The 26,678-nt window shown below is 34.4% G+C and overlaps 3 protein-coding genes and 1 pseudogene across 3 annotated transcripts; 2 read left to right on the top strand and 2 right to left on the bottom strand.

The window, feature by feature from the left end:
• Window positions 1-459: 459 nt before the first annotated feature.
• Window positions 460-1,625, bottom strand: LOC126777292 (coiled-coil domain-containing protein 103). Its single transcript, XM_050500304.1, has 2 exons — window positions 1,445-1,625; window positions 460-582 (listed from the first exon to the last, which is right to left on the bottom strand). The coding sequence occupies exons 1-2, from the start codon at window positions 1,585-1,587 to the stop codon at window positions 471-473; spliced, it is 255 nt and encodes an 84-aa protein (XP_050356261.1). The 5' UTR covers window positions 1,588-1,625; the 3' UTR covers window positions 460-470.
• A 3,164-nt stretch (window positions 1,626-4,789) lies between these two features.
• Window positions 4,790-8,784, top strand: LOC126777251 (uncharacterized; annotated as a pseudogene).
• A 51-nt stretch (window positions 8,785-8,835) lies between these two features.
• On the top strand, window positions 8,836-25,953 carry LOC126777158 (uncharacterized). The gene is made up of 15 exons (XM_050500091.1): window positions 8,836-9,132; window positions 12,096-12,310; window positions 13,852-14,026; window positions 14,672-14,815; window positions 15,399-15,544; window positions 15,917-16,007; window positions 16,579-16,742; window positions 20,674-20,825; window positions 21,329-21,417; window positions 21,514-21,589; window positions 22,314-22,443; window positions 22,776-23,767; window positions 24,247-24,391; window positions 25,136-25,238; window positions 25,518-25,953. Exons 2-15 carry the CDS (start codon window positions 12,137-12,139, stop codon window positions 25,724-25,726), a joined length of 2,790 nt encoding a protein of 929 aa, XP_050356048.1. The 5' UTR covers window positions 8,836-9,132; window positions 12,096-12,136; the 3' UTR covers window positions 25,727-25,953.
• On the bottom strand, window positions 9,754-11,698 carry LOC126777279 (protein SREK1IP1-like). Its single transcript, XM_050500287.1, has 3 exons — window positions 11,494-11,698; window positions 10,415-10,587; window positions 9,754-9,968 (listed from the first exon to the last, which is right to left on the bottom strand). Exons 1-3 carry the CDS (start codon window positions 11,605-11,607, stop codon window positions 9,839-9,841), a joined length of 417 nt encoding a protein of 138 aa, XP_050356244.1. The 5' UTR covers window positions 11,608-11,698; the 3' UTR covers window positions 9,754-9,838.
• Window positions 25,954-26,678: the final 725 nt, after the last annotated feature.

The raw sequence follows: 26,678 nt of genomic DNA, 5'->3' as shown, positions 1-26,678 counted from the left end.
CCAATTGATCGCAACGATCGACGCTTCTATCATCCCAAGAGAGAAAGTTTACATACAAAAATTGAAATAATCATCCTTATGTCAAACCCTAAGAATAGAAGTTAAATTACTTATACATTACATATCTTAAATAAATTCAAAAGAACACGCCGCAGTGTAAAGTGACATACGCTGCTGAATGCTGCCTTTGAAATGATTGGATATTGGCAAGCTGGATATATCATGGCCGTCGCTGATTGGTTGGTTGCTGATAAAATTAATTGCAGTTCGACCGCATCGATCAATCTCATTCGTGGAATATGCATTTGGCACGGCATGTCAAGATCATGTAGCGATATTAAGCAAAATAATTGCAACAATATATTTTATTTAGGAAATGATTATTAAAATTATACATTATTAGTTATTTGGATTTCTAATATTAAAAGTATTGATTTTTAATTATATTTTTATTAAATCATTGGAAATAATTATTCTTTTGGGTCTCTGTCGTTTGTGGCATATTGATTCCAACCCGTTTTTGCCTTCTTCGTAAAATCGCTTTTGTCCAGGGGGCGTAAATGAGCAGCGGCAACACGATCTCTGAAATTATATATTTCAAAATATATATAACGCATTCATAGGCTTATTTAAATAAGTACATTTAAAGATTAAATAAGCCCCAGTCATCTAAGACTCCATTTGAAAGAGAACATTTATAAAATAACGGAACCAACAGTCGTATGTATCAAAATGTTAATTATAATTATATATTTTTTATATATTATTATTTACATTAGCAAACGATTTATATTATTCACGAGTACCGGGCGTCCTATAACGGACATGTTTTGTTTATTAATGTAAATTACAAACTAAATGCCTGATCACCGCTAAATACCGGAAACCGTTTAATACGATTATCTAAATATCCTATTCATCTTACCCGCCATGACATACGGTCTCGAAACGTGGACACTAACGGCGAGACTAGAACACAATCTCAAGCTCGCTAAGCGTCCTAAATTTAATAAAAAAATTTATAATCAATATTTACATTGAGAATTAAATCATAAAAACAGCTATTGCACATATCATGATCGCCTGAAATGAAAAAGTAATTTAAAGCTGCAAAACCCCAAACAATGAGTACTAACACTGTCTTTGTTCTTTTTCTTATTAATAATATGTAGTCAGACAGGTAAATGGGGCAACTGTAAGAAATATTTACATCGCCAATGCGCCACCAACCTTGGGAACTAAGAGGTTATGTCCCTTGTGCCTGTAGTTACACTGAATCATTCACTCTTCGAACGAGGATACAATTCAATGTATTGCTGTTTGGCGGTAGAATAAGTGATAAATTATATATATTTTATGTATATGATCGTATTGATTCGTTTCCATATTATAACTATACAGCGCGTTAGCCCACTGTCTTTGTAATTTAGTCATAGTAACTCACGCAAACTCCTCATATGTCTTCGCCGTATGAATAGCATCGCATTTAACATCGTTCACCCTCCAGTAATGACGGTCCTTCTCCACGCTTTCTTTCAGCTGATTCTCCATAGCTGCTATATCCTCTTGACTTAAAGGTTTATCCATTTCGAAAATGATTACTTATTATATAGTACAAAGCAAGTATTTTAAAGTTTAGCAAAATGTAGAAAGAGCGATTGTTGTCAAGTCAATTCTTGTGAATTCTTAATAAACAATGGCGTTGCTATGGTAATTATTTTAAAATGGTAAAGCAGTTACGACGCATGTTCAGAAATAGATTAGCACGGTAAACTTATAAACTAAAGGTCTTATTTACAAACGTTGCTAAGCAACTGTTTGGTTAAGCTTTGATATCTCCCTGTTATTATTGATTTGACATTCGAAAGGAGAAGACACGAGATTGTTTAGCTAATCACCGGCAAAACAATGTTTCTAAGTAAGGCCGTACGTATATTATAAAAGCAAAACTCGTATATTAAATGTATGTACACCAATTATCATGGCAATCGTTTGAACATATGGTGGGGTTTTATTCGGATCTCCTAAGATTTTACATGATGATGATGGTACATAGAATAGCAGAGCTACTAGCAAATAACATGAAGCAAGTAAAACTAAGGTTAATTTATATATTTATACCCATTCTTTGATTTGAATTTTTTTTATATAGAATAGGAAGGCGGACGAGCTTATGGTCCACCAGATGGTAAGTGGTCACCAACGCCCATAGACATTGGCATGTCCCTTGTGTCTGTAATTACACTGGCTTCAAACCGGAACACAACAATAGCAAGTACTGCTGTTTTGCGGTAGAATATCTGATGAATGGGAGGTACCTACCCAGACGACCTTGCACAACTCTCAACCACCAGTAAGTAATTATATAAATTAAAAATATAAATTTCGCTTTCTGCTATTCGCCCAATTTACTAAACCTGTCGTTCTCACGACCAGGCAATGAAGCATATACAGCTATGCTCCGCTATTAAATTAAAACTGTAAATAATTATTTATTATTCTTAATTATTTTTAATTTTATTAAGCGTAAAGATATACGCTTAATAAAATTAAAAATAATAATAAGGAAAATTAATCCGACCATGGCAACCTGGCAACTTCCAGTAGCAATGTTCGTAACAAACATTTAAAATGAAATTTTAAATTGAAACTTTTTTTTATTTGTTAGAAATTATACCTCATTTTTCTTGTCCAGTTTTTACTCTTTAATAACAAAACGGCGAGTACATCTCACACCTTCGGTTTGCCGACGATATCGTCATCATAGCAGAGTCGCTGGAACAACTCAACGAAATGCTGCGTAGCCTAGGCGAGTCTTCCCGGTGTGTCGGTCTCGGTATAAACTTGGACAAGACCAAGGTCATGTTCAATAGGCATGTCGTGCCGGGACCGATATACGTCGAGGGGAAACCTCTCGAAGTTGTTAGTGAATATACCTACCTAGGACAGATAATACAAGTCGGTAGGAACAACTTCGAGAAGGAAGCCGATCGAAGAATTCGCTTGGGATGGGCAGCATTTGGCAACCTTCGTCAAGTCCTCAAGTCGTCTATACCGCAACGTTTGAAGACGAAAGTCTTCAACCAATGCGTCTTACCTGCCATGACATACGGTGCCGAAACGTGGACACTAACTGCGCGACTAGTCCACAAATTCAAAGTCGCTCAGCGTGCTATGGAGCGAGCTATGCTCGGAGTATCTTTGAAGGATAAGATCAGAAATGAGATTATCAGGAAAAGAACCGGAGTCACCGACATAGCTTGCAAAATTAGCAGGCTGAAGTGGCAGTGGGCTGGTCACGTATGTCGTAGGACTGATGGCCGTTGGAGCAGACGAGTCCTAGAGTGGAGACCGCGAATCGGCAAGCGCAGCGTAGGGCGCCCTCCAGCCAGATGGACCGACGACCTTAAGAAGGTGGCGGGCACCAACTGGATGCGGAAGGCGGAGGACAGGGAGCTTTGGCGCACCTTGGGAGAGGCCTATGTTCAGCAGTGGACAACGATTGGCTGTTGATTGATTGAATAACAAAACAAGCCGCCTATCTAGAAAACACCTCTTATTTATTGATCACATACCTAATTAGTATATATGCTGTTTATACTGTTGTCTTGTTAAGTATTAAAAAAACTAAAGTAATTTAAAAAAAAATCTATATTTAGTTTTACATAAAAACGTAAAATATATCAGATAACAAATTAATTTATGATCTTTTACGAGAATGTTATAATTAAGAAAGCTAACACTATTACATACTCGATAAACCTTGGAAATAAGATTTAAAATGTGAAAACAAAATATACTGATAATAAAAAATCCTTTGAAGTCTTTTACGTGCCATATTAATTTTAATAATCTTTAAAATATAAAATATTGTATAAATATTAAAAATATACTTATATATAATATTAGAAAGGTTAATATTACTTGGAACTGCTGAATTACAAAAGTAGGTACATAATCACCAAGAGTTTATCAAGTTCTGAGTGATGTTGACTAAACTCTTATAAACTATTGCTACGTATAACGAAGCCAGTTGAAACTCGTCGCTCAAAACAAAACATTTGAGGTTTTATATGTGCTTATTGTTTTTAAAACTATAATTTTGTAATAAGATTGAATTAATAAAAATAAAGTAGATAAAGAACAAATAAATTGCTTTATTTGTTCTTCAGTGTTCACAGCTTAGTTCATAATAAAATAAAAAGCGTTTCTACTTCATTAAAGTTTTAATATCTATTTTGTAAGAGCAAACTCGAAACTTCACTGTAAGTTAATAAAAGTCAAGTTTATTTTTGATTTTGTCTTTTATGTATCACCGCAGAAAATGGTCGTAAAATATCAGAAAGTGATATGCGACATTGATCATAATAATTGTAACATTTTAAAAATAAAAATAGTAGTTATATACTAACGGGCGAGTAATAAAATGAGTTCTTACATAAAAGCACTGCTGATCATCATTTACTTCATTCAAATATTTTAAGATTTAAATTCTAAGATATTTCTAATTCAAGCTTTTATTAAATTTTCATTTAAAAGTTAGGGTACGTAAACATAACCATATCTATACTAAGCACTCGACACACTATTCTCGTCCGTGCTTCACCTTTTACTCTTAAAATAAACATTCGCAAACCAAAAACTGTTTTGTTTTCCAAACGCGCCAATTTTTATTGTAATAGTTAAAACGAATTCTCGTAAAAAGAAAAAATGTTTTACATATTAAAGCAACAGAATATCTATCAATATCGTTATCGAATGTGCTGCATTTATATGGACGACGCTATAACACAAAGCGTGCCTCCTTTGAGCCGCCATGGATTTCCACAAGACTTGCTAATGCTAACATCTACACAACTATGAAATTCAAATGCATTATGGCCAAAGACAAAATGTATAAATGTGAGTTAATTTTTAATTGTCGTTCATAATTATTTTCAATTGTTTTTTTTTTATTACACTCCGTCTTAATCCGAACGCATTCTCATGACAAAATAAACAATAGTATATTATACCGTTCAAAATGTAAATTCTAAAAATTTTAATTCAGTATTTACTCTCTTTTCCACCCTTAGATATAAGACAAAGTTATTTTAATTTAACACAATCATTTTTTATCATCTATACATAATCGTGTTTTTTATTAATGTTTTTTAACAATATATCTAAATTTATTATCATGCATTAATACTTATATTTTTAATTATTATTTATATTACTTAAATAAGTTCCTTCTATTATTGATTATCTGTTACTTAAATAAATAAATAATTATTACTAGGTACATTATTTTATAAATTATTTCTACGATGTGTACATAAATATCAAATCTCCAACTAGTTTGTCCACTTGACACAATACGTTAGCGTGTGAATAAGGTGTCCTAACTCCTAAGTACCGGTCTCTCGAGTGTGTGCGTAAATATAAGATTGTATTTTTTATAATGAGTTTGTGTATACGTGATCAACAATTGTATTAGTAGTGATTTTTTTTAATGTGTGCTATCTCACCTCCCGTTAAAAATTACTAGACTTTTTCGTACTGAGAATCCTCCCATGATGATTCCGTTTAATTAAAACTAAAATATGAAACTCTTCATTCATCACAGAGACTGCATGTGCCATGTATCATCTGGTTTATCTTAAAAAAACTAATCTCAATTTAAAACAATGGAAATAAGATACAATAAAATATACATTAAGCATCCAGAAGTGAAACTAATTTTATAAAAACCTTGAATTGGTCTTTTTAATAATAGACCACCAAATCATACAAATTGATGTAAATAACTCACTCAATTATTCTTAAAATCCGAACAACACATTTGAACACATTTAACAAATCACAAGTCGCGCAAACAATGTACTTTACCTTACATTTCAGTCCACTAACAAAATGGCGGTCTTAAATTAGCGCGTGTCTTTTTTTTTAGTAACGTATGGATCAAGGAATCTTCTTACTATATATCTAATCTAAATATTTTGAGAATAACATAGAATGTTTCAACAGATTTGCTGGTCATCTATTTTGAATTAACATGTGGATTTTGTTTCACAAACTATGAATTATTTCAAGGCTTTGACGTTGGTAATTATGTGAATACCACAGCTACAACAGACACAACAACAACAACAACAAAACAACTAAATATAACACAAATGAAATCCAATCCAATTTTAAGTACAAGCTCAATCAGTTTAACTACGATTACAGTAAGTTCAATAACTTATAACATTGTTATTGTAAACACAACTTTATATTAAAAACTCCTAAACGTGCATCGTTACTTCAAATCTGTCACAATATTTAAAATTCTAATGAATTTAATTATGTCATATTCTATACATAAAAAAAACATGTAGCAAAAATTAAAGAACTAATCAATCTACAAAATTCGATACATTATCTTAAATACTTGCACCAAGAGACCAATTTTATAATGCAAATAGGCTTTATGGCTGACTGGCGTAGCGTATTCGTGGTATATTACTCAATACTTATCCGAACATGACAATGTATAAAATCTAGGAGCGACCAATACTAATATTATAAATACGAAAGTAACTCTGTCGGTATATTACGCTTTCACGGCTAAGCCACTGAATCGATTTTGATGAAATTTGGTATAAAGCAACTTGAACCCCGAGGAAGGACATACGCTACTTTATCTGATACCTATCCTCTTTCCGAAACCGCGGGCGTAAACTAATTAATTATATTCGTGTTATTTGTACGAATACCGCAAACGTCCAATACTTGTCTCCGTCCAAAATCAGTTTATAGAATAGTGTGGACGATCATTCATTCGATTACATTGCTGATCTTGCCTACATTATACTGTGGATAAGCACAAAAGTTTATAAATATATTGTGTGTACACAAACAGAGTGAACCCAACGTGCTAGTAACATGTACGAACACGCTTAATGAATTAAAGATAAATTTAGAGCATAATATATTATACATAGCACATAAATAACGGAAAAAATCAACTGCATTACTAACAATACTGGTTATATCTAAATAGATCTGGCTATAATTGCTTTTAACAAGAGACAATCAAAAGAGCTTGCAAACATATTTAAAATTATATTTATATTTTTAGAGTATACCAACAACACTACAATATCTTCATACAAGAAAGTTTAAAAACGAAAGGAACCATTTCATGAATAAAACCTGCATCGAAGAACAACCCTCGAACATCGGTTCCTATGAAGTGCCAACGCAGAAGGATGTCGTACTTTTTACCAAAGATCTCTTACTAAACTTGTTCGAAACTTATAAAAGAGATGCTATGTCACTACTGAGAGATATAAAGGAGGTAATTGCGGAAATGATAGAGTTGATTGAACTCATCACTCTTAATACAATGTCTATTAAGAATATATTGGGTCATATTTAAATAAATAATAAATAACGCTATTTCTATTTACTGGATTAATTATTATTAAGTAATCTTTGATTGTCTCATTGGTATATTGGCTACCTTGTATCTAAATTCCTTGTAAATAAATTCAAACTCCAAGTCGAGCCCATAAAAAATTATTAGGTTTTTCCGCCGAGAATTTCTCAGTAGCAATCCGGAGTTAGGCGCTTGACGATGTTATGCAAATTCATCGTACAACAAACTGTTAGGTATTAAAAACAACTACAATTTTTTTTTCGTTTCATCACAGATAACGAAAGGAACAGAATCGATAGAAAAAAAATGCATGTACAACAGAAAAGGTTATAAGCAATGTGTTAAACTTGTAAGGGGGCAGAGTGAAATAATCACTAAGAGCCTCGTCACGTCTCTCGAAATGAAGACAGTTAACATCGAAGATCTCACAAAGGTAAAAACACTAGAGCAGCGATTCCTAAACTAACATCATGGACAACTGAATGAATCTTTTTTACCGATCCATAAACCAAATAATAACAAATCGTTTTACATTTTTAAAGATTCATACAAAACAACAACGTAAACATTTAAAAGTTTTAGTTAGTTGGTGAAGACTTCTAATCTGAAAGATTAAAAGTACTCTCCATAGTTTCTGAAATTAGTGCAAACATACATAAAGACACACGCAACATGACTTTCTAAAAAAACTAAAAAATATATATATATAATCAAATCTTGTCATAACCCCTGATATATTAATTCAAATTAAAAAAAGAATGTTAGAATATTTTTAAAAAGTCAACCCATATATTTTACTACTACTATCGCAATTAACAAATCAACGTGTTTTCCTTTGATAACTATTTAAATGTAAGCTTTTTACTTTATACGCTGCTTCATTACTTTTTGTTTTAATATTCCTTTTTAAAATATATATGTCGTTCATTAATTAATTGTATCTGTTTATTATTTTAGTTAAAGATTATAAGCCTTAATTCTAAATTTTTCAGAACACTATATGTAATTTGTTTGAAATGAAGAAAGATCCTATGTCGTTGATAAAACTACTAGCACAGGAGACGACAATGTTGAAATTTGCTCTGCCAGGATTTTTAAGACTCTTAAACTCTTGCTCTACACATTGTGATAAGTATGACTTCGTTTTAATAATAATACTATTTTCCTTCGTAATCATTCCTTTTAATATATAATTTCAATGATCTTATATGTACCTAATAAAAGTATTCTACTTAGATCTCAACACACAGTGAATACAAAAAAACCGTTACGCCGTATGACGGATCAAGATCTCGTGGTAAAGTATTTTTTAACAAAAAAAGAATAATATTCAACTCATAAAAGATTCAAGACGCGCTGTCTAGCAAGAATTCAAATTGTTAAGCTGGGTGCGTTCATTCTAATCATGCTGAGCCTGTGAGCTGTGACTGATGTTTGCAACAAAACAATCGATCGAGCTTTCATGAGTACACATACCGGCCGCTAGATGGAACTCTAGTCTGTGAACTTTTGACGTGAACTTGACTAAAACTTTTTAACAACTTAACCAAAATAATTGAGCTTTTTATAGTTTTTAAAGTGTATTACTTGAATTAAAATATTTAATAATATAGTTCAATGTTGAATAAACAGTTTAATTGCATTTTCATTAATCCCACGCGTCAAAGTGGCTGTGTGAAATTTGTGTACATACTTTCTACATAATTTAAGGAATTCGACTGATTCAGGTAAAAAATATTTGTCATATAAACTAGTTTAATTAAGTAACTCACGAGTCATAATAGTTTTTAGGAATTATTATACTCTTAAATGGAAAATAAACTATTTTAACAACAAACTTTCTATTCAAGTCACATAGTGCTGGGTTAACAAATTGTAATTCAAACTTTAAAACATATGTATGTCATTAATATTAATATAAATATATAAAGTGATCTTCCATATAAATCATCGTGTATCCCGAAAAAGACAAAATGTATGGAATAAAATTTACCATAAACTTGCCGATAATTAAACAAATTACTGCAGTCATTGAAAATAATTTTATATCATTCCTAGTTCCCCGTCAGTCAAATAACCAGTTTCTAATTTAATATAAAAATAATTTTAAAATATTTAAAACCAAACTTAATTATGTAATAAATGCTTTATTACCAATAACATATTGGATTAAAAACGTTGCACATTTAGAAAAAACTAAAAAGGAAATTAAAAAAGTATTCATGTTGGTGTACTTTTAATGAAAAAATAAATAATATATAATGAACAACTTAATACCATTATATTGGTGTTATTTATTGAAATAATTAATTGTGGGATGAAAAAAAAAACAAATAAAAAAATACAGATCAATATATTTATGGCAATTTATTATTGAACACAATCTTAAACATTGTTGCAGAAACATTAAAAAATCTTTAATCAATTTTTTAATCACTTTTTACTCTTTTTATGAGATTTTTTAGACTTTTTCGTTTTCTTCTTGTGTTTCTTCTTTTTTTTATCTGAATCGCTGCTCTCTGATGATGATGAGCTACTGCTTGACGAGGAAGTACTTGATGATCTATAAAGAAAATATATGTTTATAAACTTTATTGTACACATATGCAGTACTTCTCCTCAGAACAGAATTTTCAGCAATTTAAAAGTGCAAACACACTTATCTCAAAATAGATATCTTCCACGCCACCTTCTTGATAGAATTTTTAACTATAAAAATGAAAGAAATTTTTGACAAAAAAAATTAAGCCATGAAATATAAATCAGTTTTGAAGAACGAAACTTCACATATATTAAAATAATGCAGTCAAATGTCATTTTATAATGATTAAGTAATCATTTTACATTGAAGACTATTGTCTATTGAATTAACATGTGACTTTCTTGAAGCAATGAAGCAAATATTATTTATAAAAAAAAATCTAAACATAATTGGTAACAAATATATTATTGAAGAAATTAATAATACACAAGAAAGGTTAAGGCTACATACAACATAACAAATTATACCTAGATCTCTTTCTTTTTTTACTCTTCTTTTTTTCTTTTGCCTTCTGTAACTTTTCTTGCAACTTCTGTCTTAATTCAGCTTCTCTTAAAGTTTGCAGAGGAGTAGCATATTCTTCCTCAGTGTCGCTACTTGTACTGCTTACATCTAGAACGATCTCTTTGTTGGGGTCCACCTGTGTTACAATTCCCATTATAACAAATGAAATATTTTTAGAAAAAATTCAGTTAATGGACTATTTAAAAAAAAAATGCAAAGCTTCCGGTTAAGACTGTTCAAGAGCCTGCCACGGGGTCCTAACATCCACCTAGCTTTCTGTGGCACTGTATGATACAACATGCAATTATAATAACTTTTTATTCCCTTATAAATAAAGACTAGCAAATATTGAACAAACCAAAGTTACATATTGGCTCGGACACAATTATATAAATCGTAACATATCAATCAATATACTGGAATAGTGACACAGTTTTTTTAAAGTAATAAGTGTTAATAACTAACTTTTATTCATTTGCATAAATAGGAATGGTTATTATTAAAATTTCCTACTGTGAATGTCCCACTGCTGGGTTAAGGACTTCTCTCCCTTTTTGAGGAGAAGGTATTGGAGCTTATTCTATTCCATGCTGCTGGTCGGGTTGATGGAATACACATGTGGCAAAATTTAAGTGAAATTAGATACATGCAGGTTTCCTCACAATGTTTTCCTTCACCGTCCAGCACAAGATTAATTATAATCACAAATTAAGCAAATAAAAATTCAGTGGTGCTTACCAGGCCATCAATCTTAACCGATGAACGTGGGTTGAGATTCATCCTTTGAGTTGGTTGACGGTCAACCCACGATCATCGGTTAAGATTCAGGCGCTCCTACCACTGGGCCATCTTGGCTTTTTTCCTGTAACTTTATATTATTTTAAATAGTAAAATATATACATTGCACATTGTTAAATAATACAAATAATAATATGTTAAGATTTCCATTATATTTGTTATAAAGTTTAAGCTTTAAATAGTATAAATTTACGATAAATAACTACTTCTAAAGTCTATCAATAACTTGTTTGTAAATACTTACTTTTATAAAGTTTCTGCATTGGAAAGTTAAGTGTCCTGCATAACCGCACTTCTTGCACGCTGCCCTAGAACTATCTTTGCCCATTTTACTTACTAAATCTGTATAATTAGACATTTTTAATTATATTATGTTAAAGGCACTGTTAAATGAGTAATTTAATCGCAAACAAATTCAAGTTGCCCACTAACAACTTTTTGACGTTTACTATTTGCTGTCAAGTTGATGACGATTGACGCGACTTGTCAACGTAAAATTATGGAAACGTTCATTTGAATACATTTAAATATTATTCTTTGTATATTAAACAGTTTTTGAACTTAAAAGCAACTTATTTTATTCAAAAAATAATACGTTAAATTTATCCATAGTATTCTGTATATACGTGATCTTTAATATCCTATAATTATTAGCTGTTTGTTAACTTGGAACACTTGTTTTTTCTTTCAATTTCTTTTAAATTATATTTTGCTATTGTTTTTTTTCATTTGAATATTGTTACAATTATATACAAATATGAATATTAATTATAAAATCAAAACTTTCGATTCACACTTATAATATTTTATATGAAAAAAAACTAATATTGCATTGATTCTCGACAGAAATGCAAGATTTATCAAGATAATAGAAGAAATGTTAGAAAATGGCAGAGTTTTTACCCCTATGCGACGTTTTGTTCAACGTGATATCCCTAGCCGGATACTTTTGCGACGTCGTGTTCGATCTAGTGATGGGCTATGCACTATTAGAACGAGGATATAAATGTACATTTGCAGCCACTATATCGATAGTTGTCACCTCTCTATTAATATCACAGGTATGTTTAAATATTTAAGCAAAGCGATTTTCTGTTTTCATTTTTAATGTCGCACAGATAATTGTATGTAAGCGTAGTATAGACAAATATTAGGTCCCTACATATGAAATTAGCGTTTCGTCGTACTGACCACTTTGATCTGAAATCCTCTTGGTTAAGAATTTCAAATTCAAATTTATAAATTCATTTAGCTGGTACATTTGAGTTTTGAAAACAGTCATTCATTTGTTTTTTCCTCATTATTTTTTTCTTTGGCGTCGCTTATTACCGCGCAATGGAAAACATGAAATATCGGTATATTTACGAGTACGAGTTCTACCGTGGCACCAGTGCTGCAGAAACAGCTCGAAGGATTAATGATGTGTACGGCGCTGGTATCGCAAAAGAAAGCACGGTACGTGCTATACGGAGACCAATGTGGAGAATGAAGAATTAAAGGCTATTGTGGAAGCAGATCCATCAAATAGCACTTCAGAGATAGCTGCAGACTTCGGGGTAAGTGATAAAACTGTATAATTCCACTTGAAGCAAATTGGGAAAGTAAAAAAACTTGAACGATGGATACCTCATGAATTGAGTGAATCGAACTTGCAAACACGCGTCGACTGCTGTGTTACTTTGCTCAACCGACACAATAATGAAGGGATTTTAAATCGAATCATTACTTGTAATGAAAAGTGGATACTGTACGATAATCGGAAGCGCTCGTCGCAATGGCTGAACCCTGGAGACCCAGCCAAATCCTGCCCTAAACGAAAATTGACTCAGAAAAAGTTACTTGTGAGTGTTTGGTGGACTAGCGCCGGTGTCGTTCACTACAGCTCTCTAAAATCTGGCCAAACGATTAAGGCAGATATCTATTATCAGCAACTGCAAACCTTGAAGGAAAAATTAGCTGCTAAACAACCGAGATTGGTCAATCGCTCTACGCCACTGCTGCTTCACGACAATGCAAGACCACACGCTGCACACCAAACAACCACTAAGTTAGATGAGCTACAATTGGAATGTCTGCGACATCCACCGTTCTTCCCGGACCTTGCTCCAACAGATTACCATTTTTTCCGGAATTTGGATAACTTCTTACAAGGAAAAAAATTCAACTCCGATGCGGCAGTCCAAACCGCCTTCAAAGAATTTATTGATTCTCGGCCCCATGGTTTTTTTTAGTAAAGGGATCAATGAACTACTTATGAGATGGCAAAAGTGCATAGATAACAACGATGCATACTTTGATTAATTAAAGATATTTTACAAAAAAAAATTGACTTTATATTCCTCCCGTACAAAACGCCAATTTCATATGTATGGACCTAATATTACATAAATTATTATTTTACACTTTATTTTAGTAAATAATATTGATTATCAAAACTAAAGTTCAGACTTTAGACTCATCGATAGAGACTTTGTTAAATAAAATTGATGAAGTTTTTGAATGACTTCGAAAGTATAAATCCGACATAAATACCCAAAAAATCAAAACCGGCTTTGCTGTCGCGCAATCCGGTTAAAACAAACGAATGCTCTTATTTTTTTAGGTTCTATCCCTCCGATGGTACCTTCACGTATGGTGGGCAAGTGAAGGACGAAAAGACCGGCCACCCTGGCTACCAATTGTCCTGCACTGCTTACAAATGGGTGTGCTGTGGCGATATGCGCGACTTCTCGTGCCGGTAGAGTTACGAAGGGTCAAGCATCAAGTACGCGATCTTTGTAAGTATTCTCTAGACCAACAGCTTATAAATCGTGAGCCTTAAAAAAGGGCTAACCACTTTTTGAATTTTATTTTTTTTTGTTATTGAATATAGGTCATCAGACTGGCAAATGTGCCACTTGATGGTAAATCGTCACGACCGCCCATAAAAACTGTAAGAAATATTAATCATCCCTTACATCGTCAATTTGCAAATAACCTTGGGAACTAAGATGCTATGTCCCTTGTGCATGTAGTTTCACTGGCTCTCTCACTCTCCAACCGGAACAAAACAATACTACGTATTTTATTTTTGGTGGTAGGTTGTATTTATGTTTGGTGGTAGAATGTACGACAAACCTACCCAGAAAGACTAACACAAGGCCCAACCACCAAGAAACAATAAATTGAAATACGCTTTATGCAAGCTCGCCTGGGTGAGAACAACCAACTCAGTAGTCGTTCTGCCGCCAAACCACAAATAATAATTAATTTGTATTTATGTGTTTCGGTTCAAATGGTAAGCCAACATTATTGCAGGCACAAGTTTAACGGCGTTAAAAGTTGTTTATATTTCTTAAAGTGTATATTATGTGATATATATCATACATCGAGAGCCATAGTTTTTGTCATAAAAAATATATAAAATAAATTATTTTCTTTAGGTATGTTACGTCTAGTCCATGCGTTTTGTGAGGCAGCGCCGATGTTGCTCCTGCAACTCCACATATTGCTTAAAGACGCAGACTTGCAGTCAACCAACGAGTTGATTGGAATCACTCCTGAACCAACTGTTGATGAGCCATCAGGTAGGCTTGCAGGTTTGTAATTTAGAGCTTAGTTTTGATATTCTTACTACCTAGATTACTATGACTCATAGATTAATAACTTTTTTTTTTGGTCTACTGATAATGTTATAAATCTAAAAGTATGTTTATTTGAATGTTTGTCCTTTAGTCATATTATATGGAAATCGATTATATCGATAAAAATAAATATATTATGTTTATTTTTTTTAATTTATCAAAGATTACCTCGACTTTAATTTTTACTCATCGAAGCAAGTTATAACCTCCGTGTAGTAAGTAAAGTAGAAGGTTTAGAGTTTATTCCAATACGCTACTCCATTGTGGTTAGATGGATATACACATGGTAGAATTTCAACCGAAACATCCGTCATCACCGTATTATTCTTCACTACCGAACACGAGTTGAATTATAAACAGAAAATCACATGAAAATTCAGCATTTATATGTATTTTCCTGTACTTTCATCTTGGCTCAAATGAATTGTCTCAAATAATAAATACTTCGAAAATATTCAACAACTTTTTCATATTCAATTGTTTGGTTTATTTAGGCATTGGAATAAAATTTTCCACTTGTCTACAGCAAATAAGGCATTCGCGGAACTCAACGTGATATCCGCTTCGCTGTCGCTGTTCTCCGTGTGCTGGGCGCTGGCCAGCTTCAGCAAGAACGTGCGCCTGCAGAACGTGCACCGTCTCGTACTCACCTGGCTAGGAGTTATCTTTCAAGTGAGAAACACGTCTTACTTAATGAAATATTTAAGTGTAGCTTCTTTAGATATGAGATTCATTCTCAAGGTCGTATTTGAGACCAACGTTTGCACTATAACGTTTTTCATACTAAAATGTTCACATGTGTCATCATAATAGAATATATACGCCTTATTGTACACCAAATTATTGTACTTCAAGTTGTTTAGCAATTTAAGTAACGTTCTACTTTTACTTCTTTACTAAATGCTTTCGGTTTTTGTCATCGTTAACGATTGAATTCCACTAAAAACGAATACAAATTTGTCTCTGATTGGCTTATCAAAGTTCTAATCTAAAATTTCGAAAGGTATAATAGCTTTGTGCCTTTACCATTATTATTTTTTTCAGTTTTTATGGCGTTTGGGGACCGTGTCGGCTCGGATATGTGCTCTCAGCGTTTACGCTCTAGTCTATGAATATTGGGTGTTTTTAGTTATAGGTATGTCACACATAGACTTAACTAAAACTAAATCATATAATATTTAATTTCAACCATTTTTCCAATAATTTCTATCAAATTGACATAGCACTGTTGCTAAACTATACACATGTAAAGTCATAAATAGGTACATAAATAAAATTGTTTTTATAGAATAGGACGGCGGAGGAGTATATGGGCCACCTGATAGTAAGTGGTCACCAAACGCCCTTAGACATTGGCATTGTAAGAAATGTCAACCATCGCTTACATAGCCAATGCGCCACCAACCTTGGAAACTAAGATTTTATGTCCCTTGTGGCTATAATTACACTGGCTCGCTCACCCTTCAAACCGGAACACTATAATAACAAGTACTGCTGTTTAGCGGTAGAATATCTGATGAGTAGGTGGTGCCTATCTAGACGAGCTTGCACAAAGCCCTACCACCAGTAGAGCAATATCTTATGTAGACTCCGCAAATGGGTAATGAGTAAACAGAGAGATGTTGAAATAATATCCTACATGTACCCATATCGTCCGCTTTGTTAGCGGGCCTCATCCACCTCATATTTTTGAATATTTCCATCAGGTCTCCATTGGGTATCGATGTTCCTGTGGCTGATATCTCCAAAGAACGTGTTCCACGGTGAACGTATAAGTCGTCCGCGCAAAGCATACCTCTCAGCTCTAATCGCCTTTGTATACGTGTTCGCGTATATCAATCTGCAGGAACACAACCATAGGCAGAAAATGGTAAGACAATTGTTGTGACGTAAGAACTTTTTTTACATGGCAACGCTTCGTCCTGCAACGTAGGCGGTATTATAATTTCCCGAGTTTATTTTAATTTTAGAAGCCGATATGGCCCAATGGTAAGAATGCGTAAATCTTGCGTGAAGGAAAACATCGTGAGGAAATCTACGTGTGTCTAATTTCACTGAAATTCTGCCACATGCGTATTTCACCAACCCGCATTGGAGCGGCGTGGTGGAATAAACTACAAACCTTCTCCTCAAAAAAGGAGAGGAGGCCTTAGCCCAGCAATGGGACATTCACAGGCTGTTACGGATTTTAATCTTTGCTAATTCAGCTGTTATTAAAATATAAATCTTTGTCTAGTTAAGTGTATGAAAGTTTTTTGTATAACAATAGAAACATATTGCTTAAATTGGTTTATAATGTATGTCTCGATTTTCAGATGTTTTTAACTTTGTTCACAAATTGTTTACGTGGTATAGGTATTTACGTGGCTTAGTGACTACCGTATAATGCTCTAGTGCCCAAAAACCTAAAGAGTCTAAAACATATCTGTCATATCGTCATTATATTTAAGTTCAAATTCATCAAAAATATTAATATTTACTACAAGGGTGTTTCACAGGGCACAATTAGGAAGATGAGCTTATTTTTTTATGATCTCAATAAATCATATTTAAAATATAAAAAAATACTGACGAAAGAATTGTTACGATATCTGCAAAAATGATTTTTTTACAAATTTTTATAGTTACGAGTTCTTAAATTCTTTTCTGGAGCGACCGATCGACGCGTGACGTCACATCGCCCAACGTCGCTCGCTTGCCCAAACAATTTCGCCTATATTTTCGCGTTATTCTTGATTTTATTTATATTTCGGTTAGTATAAAACAAACTTTCTTATATTTATTATACAGTACCATAGCATACTAACTTAACAAAAAGAACTTAAGGAAAAATACTTTTTCTATATATATTATCAACAAAAACAAGTAGATATTTTCGTGATGAGCATTTTAATATGAGTACCTTAGTAGTCAAATTTGTCGTATTTATAAGTTTTTAGATTTAAGATCAATCATTTAATTTTTACAGGCTAGTTATAGGTATTCGTTTAATATTAACATAATTCAGAATGTTTGTAATAACGGCCTTGATACGTTGAATAACGATAGTGTTGTCATAAGATTTCACTAAAGCCTGTGAATGTCCCACTGCTGGGCTAAGGCCTCCTCTCCTTTTTTGAGGAGAAGGTTTGGAGCTTATTCCACCACGCTGCGCCAATGCGGGTTGTTGGAATACACATGTGGCAGAATTTCAGTGAAATTCGACACATGCAGGTTTTCTCACGATGTTTTCCTTCACCATCAAGCACGAGATGAATTATAATAACAAATTAAGCACATGAAAATTCAGTGGTGCTTGCCCGGGTTTGAACCCACGATCATCGGTTAAGATTCACGCATTCTTACCACTGCGCCATATCGGCTTTATCATAAGAGTTTCTATCGATGAAAAATGCATTTCAATGTTAATCTTAGGTTTATTGTTTATCTTGAAGATGATTTGTGAACAACGCCGTATCAGCAATGATATAAGTTGAAAAAATCATTAATGACTATGACCCATTGAAATTGAATTTTACCATATTATGTTTCTTTGAAAGTCAAATACGTCGTCTAATAAAGTACATATGATACAAATGTCATTCAAATAGGCTTATAAAGGGACTTTTGAATCGCCATGTTATAGTATATAATTATACTTAAAGCTGCCAACTACTCTGCTTCTTCTGTATTTTAATGACATGTGCAAATTAGCATCATTCAATGTTGGCAGACGACAGCACTGTAGACGCCTTATACACCAGCCGTGCTAATATTTGTCGGGAACAGGTCGATGAGTATAAACTTGTGTCTGAAATAACAAGTTTTTAGTAACCAAAGCCTGAGATTGGGGCCAACCAAACTTGTAACAACTCAACCCCAATTCGACACAAGTTTTCGCGATGACTTCTAAAATGACTCCTTTGGTGAATGAAGGTGAAGCCAAATTAGCCTTCAAAAGCTTTGTGTGCTCAACAAGGTAAGTTAGTACTTCACGTCAGCTCCTCGCCTAAAATTCTACAAGGCGAAAACTCAGCCCCACATGGAGTACTGCTCTCATCTTTGGGCGGAGGAGGAGGAGACGGAGATTGATCTGAGGAACTGTTTAGATTAATCCCATGCGCTGAATTTCACCACCGGGCATCGCGTTTATATTCTAAATTCCATCCATACCATCTCGATGTCTGGAAATCCACTACTACAGCGCTATTTTTAAAGCATTTCCTGCCATTTCTGCGGAACCATATTACCCGGCGACTTTTCCGAACCGTTATGTCATAAAAACCTTCAAGAAAAGCCTAAGCCTACTTATTCCTTTAAGGCCGACAACGCATCTGCAATCACTCCAATGTTACTGTCCTTGGACAGTCCTCCTGCCTGTTTGCCCCCCTTTTACATAAAAAAAGGTAACAGATTATTTCATTAAAAGTAGGCTCCTCACATCGCTATGAGCGCTGCCAATGACATAGTATGTTTGCAGCCTTCACATTCGAGGTTGTTAATTTTATTTGTACTTTCATTAGAGGAAAATTTACAATAATATGCCGTGGCTCTATATCGTATCTATCGCACCCCGAACTGTGTACGTAAAATTAAAATGTAAGAAATGTATATTATATTCTATATCGATATAATCTGATGGCGCAGTGGTAAGAACGCGTGAATCTTAACCGATGATCGTGGGTTCAAACCCGGGCAAGCACCACTGAATTTTCATGTGCTTAATCTGTGATTATAATTCATCTCGTGCTTTACGGTGAAGGAAAACATCGTGAGGAAACCTGCATGTGTCTAATTTCACTGAAATTCTGCCACATGTGAATTCTACCAACCCGCATTGGAGCAGCGTGGTGGAATAAGCTCCAAACCTTCTCCTCAAAAAGAGGAGAGGAGGCCTTTAGATTCCCAGCAGTGGGACATTCACAGGCTGCTACGGATAATCTTCTATCGAAAGCGGAAAGCACTAGTATCTACATGAAGAATACAGACTTATTGCCGATCCAGTTATGATCAACTGCATTAACAAAATATTAAAATAAGCAATAATAATAAGGTCACTAATATATTTCGAGTGATTTGTGAAAAAATCGACTTTCGGTAGATTATTTGTTAGTCTACGTGAAAATACTGCTCTGATTTTAGCATAAAATAATATATTAATAATCGTTCTAATATTATTATAAGTAAAAGAACATATGTGGGGCGTCAAATCACAAAGAAAGATAAAATAAATAAAAAATTAACATCGCGCGTATCGCAAAAGAGTCGCCCGCAATAACGAACCGGTGATGTGACGTCACAGTCAAAACTCGGACAGAGCAAGAATTATACGAGAGCGCCCAAATTGATTTGCTTATAAGTTTACATGATATAATCATATTTTTTCACAAATGTTATTATAATTGTGTAAAGATTATTTTAGTACAAAAAAATATATATATTTTTTAATTTACATCTTCCTAATTATACTCACATTATTTTTTTGCTATTGTATGTGTAGTAAATTATATTTGCACCTCACTGACATTATATACATACGAGAATATACTATTTCCTATATAACTTATATAAATACTCATATAAAGATAGACAATTAAATTATATTTGTTATAAATTTTCAACACCGACTTTTGCTTAACCATCTTTAGTCATAGTATCTCATACTAGTCTACAGCTACACTCTCTTGAAAGATTCCCAAAAATTTGTTATGAACTTAAACCATACATACAAACGTCTATATGGAATATGAATATATTTAACAACACAAACACAACTCCCCCAAATTAGTCTTCCGTGAGTAAGTAGAGGTCTCGTCGGCCAGGTGGTGTTCTACTGCGTGATGTGCGTGGAGAACTGCGTGCTGGTGACGGCGTGGTGGTGGTCGTGGCGCGGCGCGCTGCGCCCGGCCGCCGCCGCCGCCGGGGCCGCCGCCGCCGCCGCCGCCGGACTCGCCTTTATGATGCTCTACTACAGGTACTGCCCGGCCCTCCGCTTGCTAGTTACAACGCCTTGCCCAGTTTGAAATCCTACTAAAAGTATTAGCTTAGTGGATCTCCGCAGATTGACCGCAGTTTTGAAAAAGTAAACGTCGCCAACCGTTGCAAGTCCTCCTTTTAGAAAATTAATTCTTATGTTCTGTAAACTAATTAGCCGAGATGGCCCAGTGGTAAGAACGCGTGAATTTTAACCGATGATCGTGGGTTCAAGCCCGGGCAAGCACCACTGAATTTTCATGTGCTTAATTTGTGATTATAATTCATCTCGTGCTTTACGGTGAAGGAAAACATCGTGAGGAAACCTGCATGTGTGTAATTTCACTGAAATTCTGCCACATGTGTATTCCACCAACCCGCATTGGAGCAGCGTGGTGGAATAAGCTCCAAACGTTCTCCTCAAAAAGAGGAGAGGAGGCCTTTAGCCCAGCAGTGGGATATTCACAGGCTGTTACGGTAAACTAATTATACCCCTTTTTATAGATATTTTCACGTTCGGAGACTTGGCTACATGTTAGGAGAGCACCAACAAGGAACGAATAGTACAAATGCTTCATCGCAAAATAAAAACGGTATTTAAAAATTATCCCTCTAATTTTGAATATGCTCCAGTTTTAAAAGGTAAAATATATTAAAGAATAATTTACGATTTTTAACTTTTATTTCAGGTAAACCCAGCCAGGCAGACAATGCCGCTATACCAGGTGTATTTAATTGTAGGTTCTCTAACCCAGTAAATAATAGGTAAGAATTAAGCCCGCGTATTTTTTTGTATCTAGCAATATACACATATACACGCGCACGAATACATACAATACACACTACAGATACACACGAATGAAGATGCATGGGTATTATACTAGTGTCAGATGTAAAATGATGTAAAGGTATACCTCCCACAAGCATTGGAATACGGCAGGATGTATTCATGGTGAAATAAGAAATAATTTTGCAATACTGAATGCGAGAGTTCACTGGTGGTAGGGCTTTGTGCAAGCTCGTCTAGGTAGGTACCACCCACTTATCAGATATTCTACCGCAAAACAGCAGTACTCAGTATTGTTGTGTTCCGGTTTGAAGGGTGCGTGAGCCAGTGTAATAACAGGCACAAGGGACATAACATCTTAGTTCCCAAGGTTGGTGGCGCATTGGTGAAGTAAGCGATGGTTAACATTTCTTACAATTGCAATGTATATAGGCGTTGGTGACCACTTACAATCAGGTGGTCCATATGCTCGTCCGCCTACCTATACTAACCTGTACTATAAAAAAGAGTATAATCGAAGATTCCAAATGTGTGGGGAAACTATATAACACTTTTCAAGAAGTTTTCAGCGAAATAAATATGAAATAACTTAAATTAAAAATGAAATAACTTCGATAATCTTTTCGATAAGCAGTATCATTTGGGTACCTTTAGAATGGATGTGAAGAAATTTGTTTATTGATTGTTTTGTATGTGTTATAGCGCAGCGGGGTGTCGCAAGAAGAAGAAGCCAACGTCTTTCGTACCTCCCCCCGCCGCGCCTCCCACTGTACCTCCCGCGGCGCCCCCAGCAGCCTTCTGGCGTCGACCGTTGCCTGCCCACCACCACCACGTGAGATACGCTTTATTGTTTATACTATGACAAGGTTTATGTGCTTTAACCCTTTCTGCTTGGTCTATGATATGAGTGGTTTCTGATACATGTCTTACGACATACCAGGGGCAAATAACCTCTAAGCAAGTCATTCATATTATTATCACTAATATTTTTATCTGGAGTAATGTTAAATTAGATAAATGAGAAGACTTAAAATATTTCAATAACAATAATTTATAAATAATTTCAAGTAAAAGAGACTCATTATAAAATTTCATCTGACTTATGTATTATACAGTTCCCTAGCATCTGATTTACCGTAGACTTAATAAGCGTTTACTCTTCAGGGTGGCTCATCAGAAAACGAGGGTTCAAGTGTAGGGTCCCGCGTGAACATACAGCAGAAACTTCAAGAAAAGAAACAAAAGCAACTTGCCGAACTGAGAGTTATTGAAGAGGAAATTAAACAAGGGAAATTAGCCAAAACAACACCAGTGGCCGCTGAAGAAATATACAGTAGCTTACAGAGACAGCCGATACCCAGAGCTAAAACGCACGCTGAACCGCCCGCATGGCCTAGTATAGAAATGACACATTCTTACCAAAATTACCCAGTCTTACCCCACACGTGCAACCTTTACCCGACATACACGGAAATAAAACCAGAATACAACGTCTCAAATTTTCAAAACAACGATAATTCCAATACTGACATCAAGATACGCGTCCAGAACATGTACAGTCAAGATTCGAGAACATTCTATGAGAATCCTTCGAATCTTCGCAGCGAAGTTAACAGAGCTCCACTGAGATCCCCAAACTATTTAGCTATCAGCGAAAATAGGAAATACGATTCGAACGTTTGTCGAAGCCCCAGAAATGTTCTGAACAGTAGTCCAAGAAATTATCTACCAGATGTGAGCACGAACAATTATGAAACAGCAGCTCAGAATAATAACAGATTACAAACACAGAATCCATCAAACATTTATTCAGATGACAGACAAAACATTGCCGATTTTTCCGCATATTGTGAAGATAACGGTCAAAACGTATATAGAAAATTTGGTGAAAATAAAGAGGAATATGTATCAGCATTACAGAGTTTGGCAAACGTCCAGGGTATGGAGAATATAAGGAGTATATACAATGAGGTTGGCAGTTGTAACCAGTACAATCAAAACTGTGATAGGATGTTCCCTTATCCAGGGTTGGGGGGTAAGAAGATGGAGCAGTTACGAAAGATGCAGCGGTGCCGGACGCCGGAGATATTACTGGCGCCGCATTATTTAGAGGGCTGTACTAGACAAGTATGCTGCAACTGGGGTGGTCCCTACTCGTAAGTTGCTCCTGATATTTCAATTTTTCATTGACCGATTTATAAATAACTATTATTTTGGCATAAAAAATCGTTAAATTAGTATTCGTTAATTTTCATATAAATCAATTTTTGTATGTAATGATATAAGGGATAATCCTGTGATGATGAATGGTAACGAATATTAAATTTGCCAGTTCTTCCGAGCGAAGTGTGTTAATTGTTTAATTATCTTGTAAAATGATAATTCAAAAGTGCTTTTAAGGAGGTGCTGTCGTGGAGGTACTTGAGTGAAGTAGTATACTTTTATTTAAAGGAACGAAAGATTATTAAATTTCATCGATAAGAAATAATAAAGATTTTCTTAATTTCAACAATAACAGTTCGAAATAATCTATTTTAAAGTTTCCAGTGACATTTTTATAAGACTTGAACCAAGGAAAGGACAATCTAGCAGTGCTTAATGTTTTTCATCAAAGCGCTGTTTCGTGTCGCTGCAGCAACAGGAAGAAGGAGGAGAGCGGGCTGGGCGCGGCGGGGGGCGCGGGCGCGGGGGCGGCGGGCGCGGGCGCGGCGAGCAGCGGCTCGGACTCGGGCGAGCGCGCGCGGGACACGCCGCGCCCGCCCAGCGACATCGACAGCCAGGTGCGCCCCTACACCCAACGGACTTAGTATTGATGTTCGATAGACTAACTCTATGACACGGCGCAACTAGGTTGTACGCCTGTGTCGACTTGTCTTTTGCAATAAGGACGTCCATTTTATATAAAATACATTATCTCGATAAACTGTATATTCTGATGGTTGGTGGTGGTTTACTGGTGGTAGAGCTTTGTGCAAGCTCGTCACCACCCACTCATCAGATATTCTACCGCAAAACAGCAGTACTTGGTATTGTCGTGTTCCGGTTTGAAGGGTGAGGGAGCCTTTGTAGTTACAGGCACAAGAGACATAACATCTTAGTTCCCAAGGTTGGTGGTGCATTGGTGATGTAAACGATGGTTAACATTTCTTACAATGCCAATGTCTATGGGCGTATATATATATATATATAAAATTTTAAAACAGAAAATCACCCCACACGTCAATTTATGTTCTTTATTACTATTTTCCAGTTTGAACGGTAAATGACCTATTGTAATTTCAAGTACATCACAAACATCCATAGATTCCTTGGTTGGTAGTGCGTTGACGTCGAAGAAATGTTTATATATTTTTCAGTACCAATGTCTTAACGTTCGAATATATAAACGTATCCATGACATTTGTTTGAGTCGAACATACAAATGTTTAACTAAATAAACTTTAAGTATCTCAATAATTATTTTTTAACATTATTACATTATACATATTATTTTTCTCGCTTTATAAATATTGTTTTATCTTCAGATATCTTTGCCGCGGTCGTACACGCTCCCGCGCGAATTCCGCTACTGGCGACGGAGACCGCGACTGCGGGACACGCACGTTCCCAGCAATAATAGTAGTGACGGTAATTTTACTTTTATTCGCGTATTATATTTTCACGTACTTTTTAATTTAGTTTTCATCAATCGTAAAAATATGTGATTTTGTTCATGCTAGGAATAAAATTTAAATAGGTTTTTAAGTAAAAGTAATGTAAATTTATCTAATTAAAATAAAAAGTAATTCATTAGTATATCAAGCATAGTTAAAATATTATTAATATTAAGTAATTTACAAAAAATACTCAATTTTTTCTTTTCTGACGTGGTATCTTATAATTAATATCTTATTTCATATAATCCAGGTGACGTTGACAGCGCTGACAATGACAGCGATAATCGTTCTAATTGTTCAGCGTCCTCACAAATACAGCCCCCGACATACGGCGACGGGTTCCAGTACCGACCAGATATGAGACAGGACGAACGATACAATGAAAACGTATACGCCTGCCCCGACAGGAGAAGACGAGGCTTTAGGAAGCAGGGCCCCAAGCCTGAGACTAAACTATGATAGAGAAAAAAAAGTTGAAATTGGCACCAATTATCATTATTATTTACCTGTGTCATATAGAACCACCGTGAAAATGCATTTATGATTCAAGTTGTTTAAATTAAACTTAAACATTTCTGAATTGTTTATCATCATTTTAATTTGTCATTTGTAATGCAATTATAATTGTCAAATATTCTAATAATCGATTAATTATTATAGATAAAAGTTATGGGGGAATCTTAATATTTTCCACAAATATATAAGATTTATGTATTTCTAATATTATTATGATACTAACACATTTGGACTGTTTTAATGTATTGTAAAGATTATTAATTATAACATTTGATTTTTAAGGGAAGAGATTCTCAAATGTACAATAATGTTTTAAATTAAATATAGTTTAGTATGATTAAATATGAAGTCATTTAGGTGTTATTTTTTATGTCTATATTAACTTAAACATAAAATTGTATTTACTAATATTATAATATAATTTTAGCCATAGTTAAAGTCTTCTAGATTCATTTTAATGTCAATCGTTTTCAAAAGCTTTCTAAATAAAACTAATGAGTTTTGAATCGGTAACATTGTACGTACTATTGTATGATACTCGTGTATATTTATGTACCTATATAACTGTAGTGACGGAGAAAAGAAAGAAATATAGACATTACAAACTTTTATTTGATTTATTATCTATATCCCATTTGTGTAATAAAACTATTTTTTCTTGATCTTTCATGTATATATTAAGGGATACACGAGGCAAGATAACCTGTACATTTTCGATTCACCGAGTCCTCGAAGGTCCGATTCTCGTAGATAAGTTTAGGACCCAAGATACTTACTCTGCTTGCACAGAATATGTTATCAGAAGTAATGAGGACGAATGCTATCTTATTATAAAGGCATTTAATCTATGGCCTAAGTCGAGTATGGAAGGTTTCTAAGCACATTTTTTTGCTTT

This window comes from Nymphalis io, chromosome 22, assembly GCF_905147045.1.
Source record: "Nymphalis io chromosome 22, ilAglIoxx1.1, whole genome shotgun sequence".
Taxonomy (NCBI): domain Eukaryota; kingdom Metazoa; phylum Arthropoda; class Insecta; order Lepidoptera; family Nymphalidae; genus Nymphalis; species Nymphalis io.
The sequence above is the reverse complement of the archived record's forward strand: the minus strand, read 5'-3'. Positions and strand labels throughout refer to the sequence as shown.

Bases quoted from the DNA above. Each gene is read 5' to 3' on its own strand.
- LOC126777292 (XM_050500304.1), bottom strand. From the start codon at position 1,587: ATGGATAAACCTTTAAGTCAAGAGGATATAGCAGCTATGGAGAATCAG. The intron at 583-1,444 runs GTGAGTTACTAT...ATATAATTTCAG, and splicing joins AAGACATATGAGGAGTTTGC to AGATCGTGTTGCCGCTGCTC.
- LOC126777279 (XM_050500287.1), bottom strand. From the start codon at position 11,607: ATGTCTAATTATACAGATTTAGTAAGTAAAATGGGCAAAGATAGTTCT. The intron at 10,588-11,493 runs GTAAGTATTTAC...ATTGTAACACAG, and splicing joins AATGCAGAAACTTTATAAAA to GTGGACCCCAACAAAGAGAT. The intron at 9,969-10,414 runs GTATAATTTGTT...TTTTCTTTATAG, and splicing joins AAAAAAAGAAAGAGATCTAG to ATCATCAAGTACTTCCTCGT.
- LOC126777158 (XM_050500091.1), top strand. From the start codon at position 12,137: ATGGCAGAGTTTTTACCCCTATGCGACGTTTTGTTCAACGTGATATCC. The intron at 14,027-14,671 runs GTAAGTATTCTC...TATTTTCTTTAG, and splicing joins GCATCAAGTACGCGATCTTT to GTATGTTACGTCTAGTCCAT. The intron at 24,392-25,135 runs GTGCGCCCCTAC...TTTTATCTTCAG, and splicing joins CCAGCGACATCGACAGCCAG to ATATCTTTGCCGCGGTCGTA.